At 38.4% G+C, this 16,184-nt stretch overlaps 1 protein-coding gene across 4 annotated transcripts in view; it reads right to left on the bottom strand.

Annotated features, from left to right (window-relative positions):
* The window catches only part of LOC123549659 (uncharacterized), an 83,848-nt gene that overhangs the window by 56,511 nt on the left and 11,153 nt on the right, over nt 1-16,184 (bottom strand). For all 4 annotated transcript variants that reach the window (XM_053545109.1, XM_053545108.1, XM_053545111.1 and 1 more), the window contains exon 2: nt 1,019-1,462. In XM_053545109.1, the coding sequence (XP_053401084.1) occupies nt 1,019-1,456 (438 nt within the window). In that variant the 5' untranslated portion in view covers nt 1,457-1,462. The remainder of the gene's footprint in view (nt 1-1,018; nt 1,463-16,184) is intronic.

The raw sequence follows: 16,184 nt of genomic DNA, 5'->3' as shown, positions 1-16,184 counted from the left end.
AAGCGTAGTGTCCAAAAATTGGAAATACCCCCGTGACAAATCTCATGTTCCTTAATTATTCACAATATACGATTGAAAATGCCAAATAAAATTAATTATAGTGGATCATTTCAAAAATACTCAGAGCTTATAGTATAACTGTACCATACTTGCGGACTTGGAAAACGCAACAGTTGGGTAAGCTGGTTTTTACAAGGAGAGCAAAATCATTACTCGTAGTATGGTATACCATACTTAAGGATTTTAAAGATCATTTTGATGTGTATTTAATATGATAATTGGAAGATTATTAAATAATAAATCTCACAATGAAAAACAGTCTACTAGTATGCAAGAAATCTACGAGGGAACGCTCCGGTCTGTGACATTGTGTTGTGATGAAGTAAAAGACGAAGGATTTGTGTCTGTTTAAAAATGCTGTTATGGATTCACTAAATGGACTCTAGGTACGTTGATGGACTTCTGAACAAAATGGACAATGATGTTGTGATATTTTCATTTGTTAAGTTTGTCTTGTGTGTTAAACTGTGGTAAATCTTCAATGGAATCATTCTTGTAACGCTCTCATCGAATAATATCAAAGAGATACAGGCGTGTGCCTAATCATAATGTGTAATTAAATAGTGTAATTTTTCTTCTCTGGAACAAGGTCTTTATCATGCAACAGTTTTAGTACAAGTCGCATTTGACATGTCATTGACAATAAATTTACCTTTAAAATAGTGTGCAACAATATACATATTTCTTTTTAACATCCAACCTGCTCACATACTAATATTCGTCTTTCATTTTCTCCATTATTACTCATTTGATAGTACAATATGTTGGTATCAACATGACGGTATGAGGTTGACCTTTAAAATGGTGTATAACACTGTGTATAACACTAAAACAGTGGCTTTGCTTTCCTGGTAAAATCCAACATACCCCACTGTTGTGTTTTCAATGACCGTAAGTATAAGATATTGTAAAATCAATTTCTGCCGTGGATTGGTGCATCATATAAAGGATCACTTACCATTTTTCTTAAATGTTCTGTTTCTTCTTTCCAGTCTAGATGACGATAGTTCTGGCTTTCAGACTTTCCATGCGGTGGCGCATCGCCAATCAATACCAATGCCTTCTGGGAGTAGGTACTCCAAGACAATTTTTCTTGTACTTCTCTCATAACAAGTTCGTAGCATTCGGGTATGTCTCCTCCGCTTGTCATGGAAACATTACTGACAAAGTTGCAGAGCGTATTCGCGTCGTTTGTGAAGTCCAAGTGTTTCGTGACATAGCCTGAATGGGCAGCGCAGTAATCTCCATGGGCAAATATAGCAATACGTATACCAGGTATTTTGCGTTTCAGATCCTGCACCATTTCTCTGAGGCGTCTTCGAACTTCTTCAATACAATTGTACATTGATCCAGTTGTATCGAAAGAAAATGCTATTTCAAACGTGTCAGCCATCATTCTTTTCTGAAAAAAAAAATAGAAAATTCTATATTTACATTTTTTTTAAATACGACTAAATTAGTTTAGGAAGCAGATGTAAATGTAGGCAAAGTGCTTTAATGTATCCGATCTACTTCGATGCCTGGTGAGCCCATGTTTTTTTTACAGTATCATTTGACATGTTTGAAAGAGTTGTGTCTGCTGAACAAGAATCAGTTAGGCCAAACAAATATGTGTGGTTCCTGTTACATGCCCCCCAAAAATAGGGAAGGTAGGTAGGGATTTTAATTAACCTAAATAAGATGTCCATAATAATATGCAAGAATTATTACAGTCATGTTTTTTACAGCGAAATGATAAATATCACGCTGTAACAACTGGCTTTTTGTTTAAGTATCACTGAAGACTATAAAGTAAAACAAAAATGACACTATGACCTTGACATTTGACCTTCTGACCCCAAAAAACATAAGGGATCCTCCTCATACTTTTACTTTAGGTGCAAATTATGCCAAGTTAATGGCTGGAAGAATACATAATCCATTTTTGATGAAAGTTGGTACTGGCTTTGTGAATCTGTTAATATTTTTGACCTGCAACAAATCTTTCTGATCGTGACACCATCAGGAAACTCCGTTCGATTGACGTTGGTTATTTCAAAGCTGATATTCTATCATCCGATCTTTTGAATTTGTCACAGAGTACATCAGATGCAGAAACTCTTGTCTCATCATACAATAGTGAACTTTCAGCTTTAATTGACAATCATGCACCTTACATGAACCTCACATTAAGACAATCTTTTCCCTGGTTCTCGGAGGAGCTCCACGATGCCAAACATTTGAAGCGTAAACTAGAACGTAAATGGCAGACTTCAGGACTCACCGTTGACCACTTAATGTATAGGAACCAATGCACAATCGTTAACAAAATGTTAAAAAAGAGGGTTATGATGACCCTGGATCGCTCACCTGAGTAATATGAGCTACATGTTTCAATGTCAAACTGATGATAAAATATTAAGAAAGTCAGTAAGTCACATTCATGGTCAATGATATTCAGTTTTACGATTTGTGTGCAAAACTGTGTATGTCATCATAATTGCAAGGCTGTCTCTTAAACAAGAGGGTCAAGATGGCCCTAGGTCGCTCACCTAAGAAACACACCATAACACACCATAACAGTGTAAACATGTTTGACCTAGTGATTTCATGGAAAAAAATATTCTGACCAATTATCATTAAAATTGGAGCAAAAATCTTGAGTATAAATAAGTATTTTCTTTGATTCGACCTGTGACCTAATTTTTGACCCCAGAGTACCAGACCCATATTCGAACTTGACCTAGATTTCATCAAGACTATCATTCTGACCAAATTTCATGAAGATCAATTGAAAAGTACAGCCTCTATCGCATACACAAGCTTTTTCTTTGATTTGACCTAGTGACCTACTTTTTGATCCAAGATGACCCATTTTCAAACTCGGCCTAGATTTCATTAAAGTTATCATTTTGGACTTAATTTCAGGAAGATCAATTGAAAAATACAGCCTCTATTGCATATACAAGCTTTTCCTTTGATTTGACCTAGTGACCTACTTTTTGAACCCAGAGGACCCATATTCGAATTTGACCTAGATTTCATCAAGGTAATCATTCTGACCAATTTTCATGAAGATTAATTGAAAAATACAGCCTCTATCGCATACACAAGGTTTTTCTTTGATTTGACCTAGTGACCTAGTTTTTGACCCCAGATGGCCCATTTTCAAACTCGGCCTAGATTTCATCAAGGTAATCATTCTGACCAAAATTCATAAAGATTAATAGAAAAATACAGCCTCTATCGCATACACAATGTTTTTCTTTGATTTGACCTAGTGACCTAGTTTTTGACCCCAGATGACTCATTTTCGAACTCGACCTAGATTTCATCAAGGTAATCATTCTGACCAATTTTCATGAAGATCAGTTGAAAAATACAGCCTCTATCGCATACACAACCTAAATGTTGACAGACAGACAGACGACAGACAGACGACAGACGACGGACGCCGGACATCGAGCGATCAGAAAAACTCACCTGAGCATTGCTCAGGTGAGCTAAAAACAAGAAAGTAGGTCAGTAGGTCAAGGTCACAGTCAAATGACATCATATTACTTGGGGCCATCAGGTAATTATAATTAAACAGTCTTGGAAATAGGATCAGATGATTTTTAAGTATTTTTCCTATGTAACTCACATAATAACCCCAGGGCGGGGCCTCTTTTAACCCCAGGGGCATAATCTGAACAATGTTGGTAGAGGACTACTAGACAATGCATCGTACCGAATATCAAAAGCCTAGGTCATATGGTTTTAGACAAGAAGATTTTTAAAGCTTTTACCTATATAAGTCTATATAAAACTTGGGACCCCCAGGCAGCGCCTCTTTTCACCCAAGGGGTACAATTTGAACAATTTTGTTTGAGGACCATAAGACAATGCTACAAACCAAATATCAAAGGTCTAAGTGTTGTGGTTTCAGACAAGAAGATTTTTAAACTTTTTTTCCTATTTAAGTCTATGTAAAACTTGGGACCACCGGGGCGGGGCCATATTTGACCCTAGGGGGATAGATGATGCTACATACCAAATATCAAAGCCCTAGGCCATGTGGTTTTGTACAAGAAGATTTTCAAAGTTTTCCCTATAAAAGTCTATATAAACCATGTGACCCCCGGTGCGGGTCCATATTTGACCCTAGGGGAATAATTTGAATAATTTTGGTAGAGGACCACTAGATGATGCTACACACCAGATATCAATGCCCTAGGCCCTGTGGTTTTGGACAAGAAGATTTTTTTAAGTTTTTCCTTTCGGTTGCCATGGCAACCAGAGTTCTGCATGGAATTCAATTCTTTGAACAATTTTGAAAGGGGGCCACCCAAGGATCATTCCTGTGAAGTTTGGTGTAATTCTGCCCAGTGGTTCTCAAGAAGATTTTTTTAGAAATTGTTGACGGACGACGCACGACGGACATCAAGCGGTCACAATAGCTCACCTTGTCACTTCGTGACAGGTGAGCTAAAAAGGCAAGACTTTATTATTACTCAGAGAAAGTAGAATCAAGTGAACGAGACCAAAAAAGTTTGTTCAAAATAACGAAACATTTATTGAACGGTCCAAGCGAAGTTGCACTTACATCAGGCAAGAACCCAGACGTACTAGCACAGGAGTTCAGCGATTTCTTCATAGATAAAATAGAAACAATCAGAACTAATATTGCATCCCAGGATCTGAGTGAATCAGTAACTCCAGAAGACGGACGCATAGAACTATGTGATACTGCGCGTTTGGCTAGTTTCAGTCCAGCAACAGAGGAGGAGATGAAAAAGCTTGTTAAACAGTCAGCTAATAAGTCATTTGAATTAGACCCTCTTCCTATATGGCTCTTGAAATCGTGAACTTCTCCCAATATTGACGAAAATTGTTAACATCTCTCTACAAAGTGCAATCGTGCCAAAATCATTTAAAACATCACGAATAAGACCATTGTTAAAAAAAGCCATGTCTTGATCAAAACACACTCAAGAATTACAGACCTGTTTCCAATATGCCATACCTCTCAAAAATCCTCGAAAAAGTGGTAAACAGAAGAATTGAGGAACATTTGACAGACAATCAATTACATGAAATAAACCAGTCTGCATACAGAAAATTTCATTCAACTGAAACCGCATTGTTAAAAATTCAAAACGACATTCTCGAATTCCTAGACAAAGGTGACGTCACAGTACTTGTGATGTTGGACCTGTTGGCTGCATTCGACACCATTGACCATAACACCCTTCTTCACAGACTCGAATTTAACTTTGGATTCGCCGATAAACCTCTTCAACGGGTGGCATCATATCTAACAGACCGCTACTAAACAGTATGCATCGATGGCAAACTCTCTGAACCAGTCCTTATGAAATTCAGTCTTCCTCAAGGATCTGTTCTAGGCCCAAAATTCTACACGATGTACACAAAGCCAGTCGGGTCCATCTGTAGAAACCACGGTCTAAACCACCATTTTTATACAGATTACTCCCAACTCAATCTATCGTTTAAACCAGTTGACCAAGCATCAAAGGCAGACACAATCACGCGAGTTGAACAATGCCTAAAAGAAATCATCTCATGGATGAATTCAAACATGTTAAAATTGAATGCAGACAAACTGAAGTAATTCTTTTTTCGAGTCGAAAACACTCCAAACATGTTGAAAATGGCGTGCCAAAATCAACAACGAGCAAACTGTAAAATGTTCAAAACACAGCTGCACGTCTTATTACGAAAACAACCCGTTTTGAACATATAACACCAATCCTTAAAGATTTTCATTGGCTTCAAATGCAAGATAGAATCAAATACAAAATTCTCATTCAAACATTCAAGGCATTGCATGGACAGTCGCCGGTGTTTATGAGAGACTTACTGGAGGTTTACGAGCCAACTAGAAATCTGAGATCAGCAAGTGCAGCAACAACCCTTGTGCCACAAAAAAAGTCGACTGGTTTCCTACGGTGATAGAAGTTTCAAAGTTGCCGCCGCAAAACTATGGAATTCGCTTCCTGACAATCTCAGAAAAGATTCATCACTAAATTCATTCAAAAGAGCTCTCAAAACACACCTTTTCAAAATTTTCTACAAAATATAGATACTAACTGTGATAAATATGCTATTGTTATTTTTGTGATACAGAACTACGGCAAGTCATTCGTCGCTGATTTCTTCACTGTACATTTTTGTAAAATGTTTTACATTTTAACATTTATATTTCCAAGGTTTGTTTAATAAACGCACGTGTTGGTAAGGCTCTATGGGTAGGGTGGTGTGTGGTATTTCTTTCTAATACAGTATATGATGGCACCATTAACCGGGGGGTTTGAACCTCTATATGCAGCTCGTCTGGGCGTACCAGATGCTTCAAGCACTGGTATTGGCAATAGGGGTAAAATGAACTCAAGAGGAGGGGTGCAGTCATGACTGTTTGTTACAATAAGGCTGTAATTATTATCATTGTCGTTATTAATATTGTTATAATAACTATTATTATTATTATGTACAACGCCATTGAATATATCATTTATAAAAATAGGCGTTTAATCAAATTATTCAGTTTCAGTTTTATGATTGCATATGTCATGTTTTGTGATTTTCCTACATATCTGCGATATGTCACATGTTTAATTGTAAAGCGCCCTTGAACGTATATTTCATATGAAAAGGGCGCTCAACAAATCTGGTATAATAATAATAATAATAATAATAATCTTATATTCTTCTCTTTGGAATAATCACAATTTCAGATTCAAAACATACATGAATAGCAGTTGGTACAAGAATAAGATTATCAATGTTATAGATCTTCTAAATGAAAATGGGAACTTTTATACGATAGATGAGTTAAAACGTATATATTCAGTAAATGGTACATTTTTAGACCTACATAGAATTATGAATAATATACCAAACGAGTGGAAAGAAAAGATAAGAAATAATAGAACAGATGTCCACAAATACAACGTAGATATTAACCCATATTTAAAATTACTTGTTACAGATAAATAGGGGAGTAGCTCTTTTTATGATACCATTACAAGGATTAACGAAAACTTTGCTTGTAAACAAACGGGCGCCATCTTGGATGACCTAGTTACTATAATTAGTAACTCATTTGCATATAAGAATTCATAATAAGTGCGTGTGTGCGACGGCCATTTTGAATTCTAATGACGTATTTATGAAAATGCTTAGGAATGTCTTGTATACTTATCTAGGGCGTGTTCGCGCATATCGAGGGTCAGCCCTACAGGTCACAATAGCCTAAATAGTTTTCCCTATATATTCTATATAAAACTGACTTTTTTCAAAGCATAGCTAGACCCATTTCAGAGAACAAATCCTTTCCTCATTTTAAAGAGTTATGATAAAACTGATATAAAATGAAGAGAAAAGTAGGGGTCATGTATCTTCTAAGGGAGATTTCTCTGGTCACATTACTGTAAACTGACATCAAAATCACACTTCTGTGACCCGGAAGTACTACTCATACTAAAATTGAGCTTGACTTCACCGAATACAACCTGCTCTCCCACGTGTCCTACCAAAATGTCAACAATACATCCACAGTGAAATTTAAACAAAAACTAGCCTCAATTTAGACCTCTGTTAAGTGAAAAATTAGTATTCAAATACCTGACAGCCATTACGCGACTAGACCAGATGGCTCACACGCTGGTTCCTTTTAGTTTAGTTAGGCCGGGAGATAACACGAAAACAAAGCTATACGCATGCGTAAAAAAGAACCTCTAGTACAAAAAACATTCGAAAGAAAATTTATAATAATGTCTACAACTTGACCATTCATTAAAACCTATACGAGAATAACTATTTATAAAATGAAATTAAAAGACAAACTATTACGCACTCAACGGATGTAAACCCGTCGATATCCCACGCTAAAATGAACCAACGCTCTTTATCCGTTTAGAATACAGATTAATACCGTCGTTTCTAAACATAAAATAGCCAATCAGAAGGCAGGAAAACGAACCAATGTAACATTTCCAATAAAGTCGTTTTGACCAATGAAAACGTCGAAATTTTAACCAATCAATCCTCCTCCTCCTCCTCCTCCTCCTCCTCCTCCACTCCTCCTCCTCCTCCACTTCCACTCCTCCTCTTCCTCCTCTACTCCTCCTCCACTCCTCCTCCTCCTCAACTCCTCCTCCACTCCCCCTCCTCCTCCACTTCACGCCTCCTCCTTCTCCACTCCTCCTCCTCCTTCACTCCTCCTCCTCTTCCACTCCTCCTCCTCTCCTCCTCCTCCTCCTCTCCTCCTCCTCCTCCACCACTCCTCCTCCTCTCCCTCCTCCTCCTCTACTCATCCTCCTCCTCCTCCACTCCTCCTCCTCCTCCTCCACCACTCCTCCTCCTTCACTCCTCCTCCTCCACTCCTCCTCCTCCACTTCACTCCTCCTCCTCCTCCTCCACTCCTCCTCCTCCTCCACTTCACTCCTCCTCCTCCACTCCTCCTCCTCTCGTCCTCCTCCTCCACTCCTCCTCCACTTCTTCCTCCTCCTCCACTTCCTCCTCCTCCTCCTCCTCCTCCTCTTCTTTCTCCTCTGCCCCAAGAAAGCGTAAGAATGGCAAACAGAATAAAGCAGTGTCTTTTTGATAAAAGATACTTACATCGATTTCACAAATGCATCAGTGTCCTGTTTGCCATCAGTCTTTCTCTAGGATCGACAACATGCGGAGACATCAACGTTATGTCCACGGAAATGACGAAGCCACTGACAGTTTTTCACCGCCATTACAAGCATGGGACATCTCAAGAGAGATCACGTTTCAACATCCATTTTCTATGATCGTTTCAGGACCAAGTGGTAGTGGAAAAACTGAATGGACAAGAAAACTGTTATCATCAAATCTTGTAAGACCTCAGCCTCAGCGTATCATATGGTGTTTTGGACAATGGCAACCATTGTATGATGAACTTCGGCGTGAAATTCCCGGGGTCGAATTTGTACACGGTATTCCAGACTACCTAAACGATTCCCAATATATAAATGTTAATCGAAGGAACCTGCTGGTCTTTGAGGACTTGATGACTGAAGCTAAATGCGATCAAAGAATTGCTGATCTCTTTACCAAGGGCAGTCACCACAGGAACATATCTGTCGTATATCTCACCCAAAATTTGTTCCCTCAAGGTAAAGCTTGTAGAGATATCGCTTTGAATACGCAGTATCTGGTGCTATTTAATAATCCTATTGACAGACAACAAGTTGCTACATTGGCCAGAAGAATTTACCCTTCGTCTAGTAATATCTTTATGAAACGGTTTGAACGAGCGACATCAAGACCGCACGGTTATTTGGTAATAGACTTAAAATCGAGCACCCCAGAACAACACCGTTTACGCGAAAACATTTTCGAGGCGATCAATCCAGAAAAGAGAAAACGAACGAATGATGAATATAAACAAGAAGACTATTTCAATGGAGAAGGATACTTATCTGACAAAAATGATGACAAGGATAAAGATGAGGAGGAGGATTATGATGACCATGATGATGATGATGATGATGATAGTGATGATGAAACAGAAAATAGAAATAATGTCACAAGCTTTGTAAAGAAACGATCTTTGATCAAGGGACCTCCAGGTAAACGTAGAAAAGTTGAGATTATAGAAGAGCGATCACGCCGTGAGATATGGGATAAGCGTTTTCAGTATCCTCTCAGACAATCTATTAAAGAACAATTCAGCGCTAAAGTTAGCAACTATACGGAACAAGGGCTCTCTTTTGAAGACGCGTACCGTCACACCGCTAATGACGTGCTGCCTGAACTAAGAAAGAGACTGAGACAAAATTATGCCCGATCTCTAATCGACTTTTATGAGCTACAAAACGACCCTACTCAGCAGCAGATTATACAGTCGGCTAAGAAACTTAAAAATCAGCACGGGATGACTGTCAAAGAATCTATTCGGCAAGCCATTGCCCTTAGAAAAGACCTTTTTGTTGAGTTGTGGCCCGATCATAAAACCAAAGGAGACTATTCAATGGAGGATAATAATAAAGAAAGTGATGACGATCAAGAATCGGATGATGATGAATGAACGTTGTAAGAAGGATTGGCGTGTTTTAACTTTCACCGTGTCAAAATGGGTTCCATAGAAGTGTACGATTATAAACAAGAACAATGGGTCCCGGATAAACCGGACCCTGAAAAATGGATACAACATTTCAAAGACCTGAGGGACGGATACGTACGGCCTGATCATATGGGCCGTTACTTTGTAGGAAGCAGTGCATATCGAAGAAAAATGGCCGAATTAAAAGAGGAACGAGAAAGGGAAGCAATGAAACAAGAACAAAAAGGGGAAGATCTCCCCGTAGTAAAACTTGTGACACCCGTAGCCCAAGCGGTTGATATTGCTAGGTCGGAAATAAGACAGTCACGAAAGCATAGTGATCTGAAGCGACATAGGTATAAAATGGACACACCTTTGAGTCGCGATTTAGACAGTCCAAGACGTAAGAAATATCGCGAAAGCATGACCCAAGATACTATAGATTGGAACACCTATACATTTTAAAATGAATAACTACGAACTCGAGGAAATGTTAAAAGAGTACCCTGTGACAATATGCGCCGCGGACCAACTTCAAATACGTAGAGGACAATACGTCATTTCGAATACAGACACGAGCCAGGGATCAGGAAAACATTGGGTGGTCTTTTACTTTCCAAAAAGAGGGCCCGACGAATTTTTCGATTCACTAGGTAATAGACCGAGCACTACAAAGTTCATTTTTGAGCAAGCGTTAAAGAAGCGTTATTGGATGAACTTCAGTCAAATACAGGATACGGATTCAAACATATGCGGGCTGTATTGCGTATATTACATTATGAACCGATGTTCCGGACGAAAAATGAAGGACATTTTAAAACCGTTTGATGCGTATCGCAAGAAGTCGAATGATGAATTTATTGTGTCTTATTTTAGTTGATACATGTAGTCTGTATATGTGTTACAAGCTTTGGCAATAAAAGATTAAAAGTACAATATGTCTTTGTTATTTATAACCTATACATTCGAATTTGATTTAACTGAAAAGATGAAGCATCGGTTGGTGCACACAAATAAAACGACATATTCCTTTATTGTATTTTATTTCTTCAACATCGTTTCACTAATTGATAAAATAACATACCAGTTTCGAACAGCTTTGAACCAAAATATCGCAAAAATGACAAGTTTTAACACGTAAGCTAGCCTTCCTTTGAGAATTAAACCAATCAAAATGCGCCGTATCGCTAGCAAATCAAAGCAATGCTATAAGTTATATTAACTAATCAGAACGTTGCTTTGGCTCTATTTATTATACTTCGCCCTGTAAATTCATTCGCTGCCATTTTGGATATGTGATAAAACAAATCATTTTGTCAATAGTACTCGTCAAAACCTTTCATTTGATACCAAACACTGCTAAAGCCGTTCCAAGCATAATAGAGAAATGTTGTACTTTACGTTTTTTAACAGATAGGTAAGGTAAGACAGCCATCGTGCTTAATTGACTGCCGTGTCAATAGTTATTCATCTATGTATTAAAGAACAGTAAACATTCCTTTCTATTATCACATTAAAAACCGTTAGAGGAAATAAATAAACTCAATAACCTAGCTTTTTAATTCCGTTAGTATTTATAAAGCTATACACAGAAATTATAAAACGCGCTCAATAATGCGGCCAAATGTTAAACTACGCGCTATCGCTTGTCAAAATTCTGCTTCCTGATTGGTTGTAGGTAGCGAAGTGTTATATACTGGAGTTCTACAGGTAAATATCATTCGATTAAAGGATCTCAGGTACAATGCACACAACGGTTTATGCTGTATGAACGATTAAATTAGGTATTTCTATTTCATTTTAGAATCGGGTAAATTAATGACATTTTGCTATAATCATTTCTATACTTATGTATAAAGCGTTAACGCGCTGTTTAAAATCGATAAATATATAGCGCGGAGTAGACGTAAAGCGATACGTGTCTCAACCTGTATTGGAAAAACGTTACCGCTTGTCAAAATATTGCATTCCGATTGGCTGTTGGTAGTGAAACGATATTTCTATTCAACCATCTAAAGATTTGATTCATTAGGCGAATTTATCCGGACAGGTAAGTTGTGTGAACGATTAAATTAGGTATTTCTATTTCATTTTTCGTATCGGGTAAATTCATGACATTTTGCTATAATCATTTCTATAATTATGTATAAAGCGTTAACGGCGCTGTTTAAAATCGATATATGTGTAGCGTGGAGTAGACGTAAAGCGATACGTGTCTCAACCTGTATTGGAAAAACGTTACCGCTTGTCAAAATAATGCATTCCGATCGGCTGTTGGTAGTGAAACGATATTTCTATTCAACCATTGATTCATTAGGCGAATTTATCCGGACTGGTAAGTTGTATGAATAATTTAGTTAATTATTTCTATTGTATTTCGTATCGGGTTTATTAAAGAAATTGTAATCATTATATTAATGCGCTCATAAATCGCGCTATGTAAAATCATCGTATTTGTACGTTATAGTACGGATTTAAGCCTGTCAAAATAGTTTATTCTCAGATCAGTATTCAGACTTACCGTTGTCATTTGCAGAAGAGAACGCCTGATCCCCGCAAAATTCGTCCGCGCCGGTGAAAGTGTTAACGGTAAAGTTTTCCATGTCACCCGTATGAATTCCAATGGATGACGGCTGTGCACTCTCTTATATACGATTCGCTTTCTGAATTCGCGATGTCATTCGTTAATAATATTGAGCGTCGATTGGTTAAAATTTCGACGTTTTCATTGGTCAAAACGACTTTATTGGAGATGTTTTATTGGTTCGTTTCCCTGCCTTCTGATTGGCTATTTTATGTTTAGAAACGACGGTATTAATCTGTATTCTAAACGGATAAAGTGTGTTGGTTCATTTTAGCGTGAGATATCGACGGGTTTACATCCGTTGAGTGGGTAATAGTTTGTCTTTTAATTTCATTTTATAAATAGGTATTCTCGTATAGTTTTAATGACTGGTCAGCAGTACGTAATTATATTATACATTTTCTTTCGAATGATTTTTATACTAGAGTTTCTTTATAACGCATGCGTATAGCTTTGTTTTCGTGTTATCTCCCGGCCTAATTAAACTAAAAGGAACCAGCGTGTGAGCCATCTGGTCTAGTCGCGTAATGGCTGTCAAGTATTTGAATACTAATTTTTCACTTAACAGAGGTCTAAACTGAGGCTAGTTTTTGTTTAAATTTCACTGTGGATGTATTGTTGACATTTTGGTAGGAAACGTGGGAGGGCAGGTTGTATTCGGTGAAGTCAAGCTCAATTTTAGTATGAGTAGTACTTCCGGGTCACAGAAGTGTGATTTTGATGTCAGTTTACAGTAATGTGACCAGAGAAATCTCCCTTAGAAGATACATGACCCCTACTTTTCTCTTCATTTTATATCAGTTTTATCATAACTCTTTAAAATGAGGAAAGGATTTGTTCTCTGTTTGCTAGCTCTTTGAAAAAAGTCAATTTTATATAGAATATATAGGGCTGACCCTCGATATGCGCGAACACGCCCTAGATAAATATACAAGACATTCCTAAGCATTTTCATAAATACGTCATTAGAATTCAAAATGGCCGCCGCACACGCGCACTTATTATGAATTCTTATATGCAAATGAGTTACTAATTATAGTAACTAGGTCATCCAAGATGGCGCCCGTTTGTTTACAAGCAAAGTGGCGCCTATACTACTACGAAATATCCATACCAAATCAATGGAACCAAACATTAGGACATAACATATCTCAGAATTAGAAATTATACTGCAGAAATCTAGAAACAATCAAGGAAGTCAATTTGAAATTAAAAACTTTTCAATTCAAGATAAATTAAAACATTGTATATAGTAACTAAATCATTTTTTATAAAAAAAATAAAGCCGACAGCAAATTATGTTCATATTGTTGTTAACAACAGGAGACAATAGAGCATTTAACATTTGAATGTGCACATGTCAATAAGTTTTTATTTGATTTAAGTAATTGGGCTAAAGAAAAATTTAATATTGAAAGTAGTATAGGCGCCACTTTGCTTGTAAACAAACGGGCGCCATCTTGGATGACCTAGTTACTATAATTAGTAACTCATTTGCATATAAGAATTCATAATAAGTGCGTGTGTGCGACGGCCATTTTGAATTCTAATGACGTATTTATGAAAATGCTTAGGAATGTCTTGTATACTTATCTAGGGCGTGTTCGCGCATATCGAGGGTCAGCCCTACAGGTCACAATAGCCTAAATAGTTTTCCCTATATATTCTATATAAAACTGACTTTTTTCAAAGCATAGCTAGACCCATTTCAGAGAACAAATCCTTTCCTCATTTTAAAGAGTTATGATAAAACTGATATAAAATGAAGAGAAAAGTAGGGGTCATGTATCTTCTAAGGGAGATTTCTCTGGTCACATTACTGTAAACTGACATCAAAATCACACTTCTGTGACCCGGAAGTACTACTCATACTAAAATTGAGCTTGACTTCACCGAATACAACCTGCTCTCCCACGTGTCCTACCAAAATGTCAACAATACATCCACAGTGAAATTTAAACAAAAACTAGCCTCAATTTAGACCTCTGTTAAGTGAAAAATTAGTATTCAAATACCTGGCAGCCATTACGCGACTAGACCAGATGGCTCACACGCTGGTTCCTTTTAGTTTAGTTAGGCCGGGAGATAACACGAAAACAAAGCTATACGCATGCGTAAAAAAGAACCTCTAGTACAAAAACCATTCGAAAGAAAATTTATAATAATGTCTACAACTTGACCATTCATTAAAACCTATACGAGAATAACTATTTATAAAATGAAATTAAAAGACAAACTATTACGCACTCAACGGATGTAAACCCGTCGATATCCCACGCTAAAATGAACCAACGCTCTTTATCCGTTTAGAATACAGATTAATACCGTCGTTTCTAAACATAAAATAGCCAATCAGAAGGCAGGAAAACGAACCAATGTAACATTTCCAATAAAGTCGTTTTGACCAATGAAAACGTCGAAATTTTAACCAATCAATCCTCCTCCTCCTCCTCCTCCTCCACTCCTCCTCCTCCTCCACTCCTCCTCCTCCTCCACTTCCACTCCTCCTCTTCCTCCTCTACTCCTCCTCCACTCCTCCTCCTCCTCCACTCCTCCTCCTCCTCCACTCCCCCTCTCCTCCACTTCACGCCTCCTCCTTCTCCACTCCTCCTCCTCCTTCACTCCTCCTCCTCTTCCACTCCTCCTCCTCTCCTCCTCCTCCTCCACTCCTCCTCCTCCTCCACCACTCCTCCTCCTCTCCCTCCTCCTCCTCTACTCCTCCTCCTCCTCCTCCACTCCTCCTCCTCCTCCTCTCCACCCCTCCTCCTCCTCCACTCCTCACTCCTCCTCCTCCACTCCTCCTCCTCCACTTCACTCCTCCTCCTCCTCCTCCACTCCTCCTCCTCCTCCACTTCACTCCTCCTCCTCCACTCCTCCTCCTCTCGTCCTCCTCCTCCACTCCTCCTCCACTTCTTCCTCCTCCTCCACTCCTCCTCCTCCTCTTCTTTCTCCTCTGCCCCAAGAAAGCGTAAGAATGGCAAACAGAATAAAGCAGTGTCTTTTTGATAAAAGATACTTACATCGATTTCACAAATGCATCAGTGTCCTGTTTGCCATCAGTCTTTCTCTAGGATCGACAACATGCGGAGACATCAACGTTATGTCCACGGAAATGACGAAGCCACTGACAGTTTTTCACCGCCATTACAAGCATGGGACATCTCAAGAGAGATCACGTTTCAACATCCATTTTCTATGATCGTTTCAGGACCAAGTGGTAGTGGAAAAACTGTCAGTGGCTTCGTCATTTCCGTGGACATAACGTTGATGTCTCCGCATGTTGTCGATCCTAGAGAAAGACTGATGGCAAACAGGACACTGATGCATTTGTGAAATCGATGTAAGTATCTTTTATCAAAAAGACACTGCTTTATTCTGTTTGCCATTCTTACGCTTTCTTGGGGCAGAGGAGAAAGAAGAGGAGGAGGAGGAGGAGGAGGAGTGGAGGAGGAGGAAGTGGAGGAGGAGGAAGAAGTGGAGGAGGAG

The sequence above is a fragment of the Mercenaria mercenaria genome, chromosome 6, assembly GCF_021730395.1.
Source record: "Mercenaria mercenaria strain notata chromosome 6, MADL_Memer_1, whole genome shotgun sequence".
Classification (NCBI taxonomy): domain Eukaryota; kingdom Metazoa; phylum Mollusca; class Bivalvia; order Venerida; family Veneridae; genus Mercenaria; species Mercenaria mercenaria.
The sequence above is the reverse complement of the archived record's forward strand: the minus strand, read 5'-3'. Positions and strand labels throughout refer to the sequence as shown.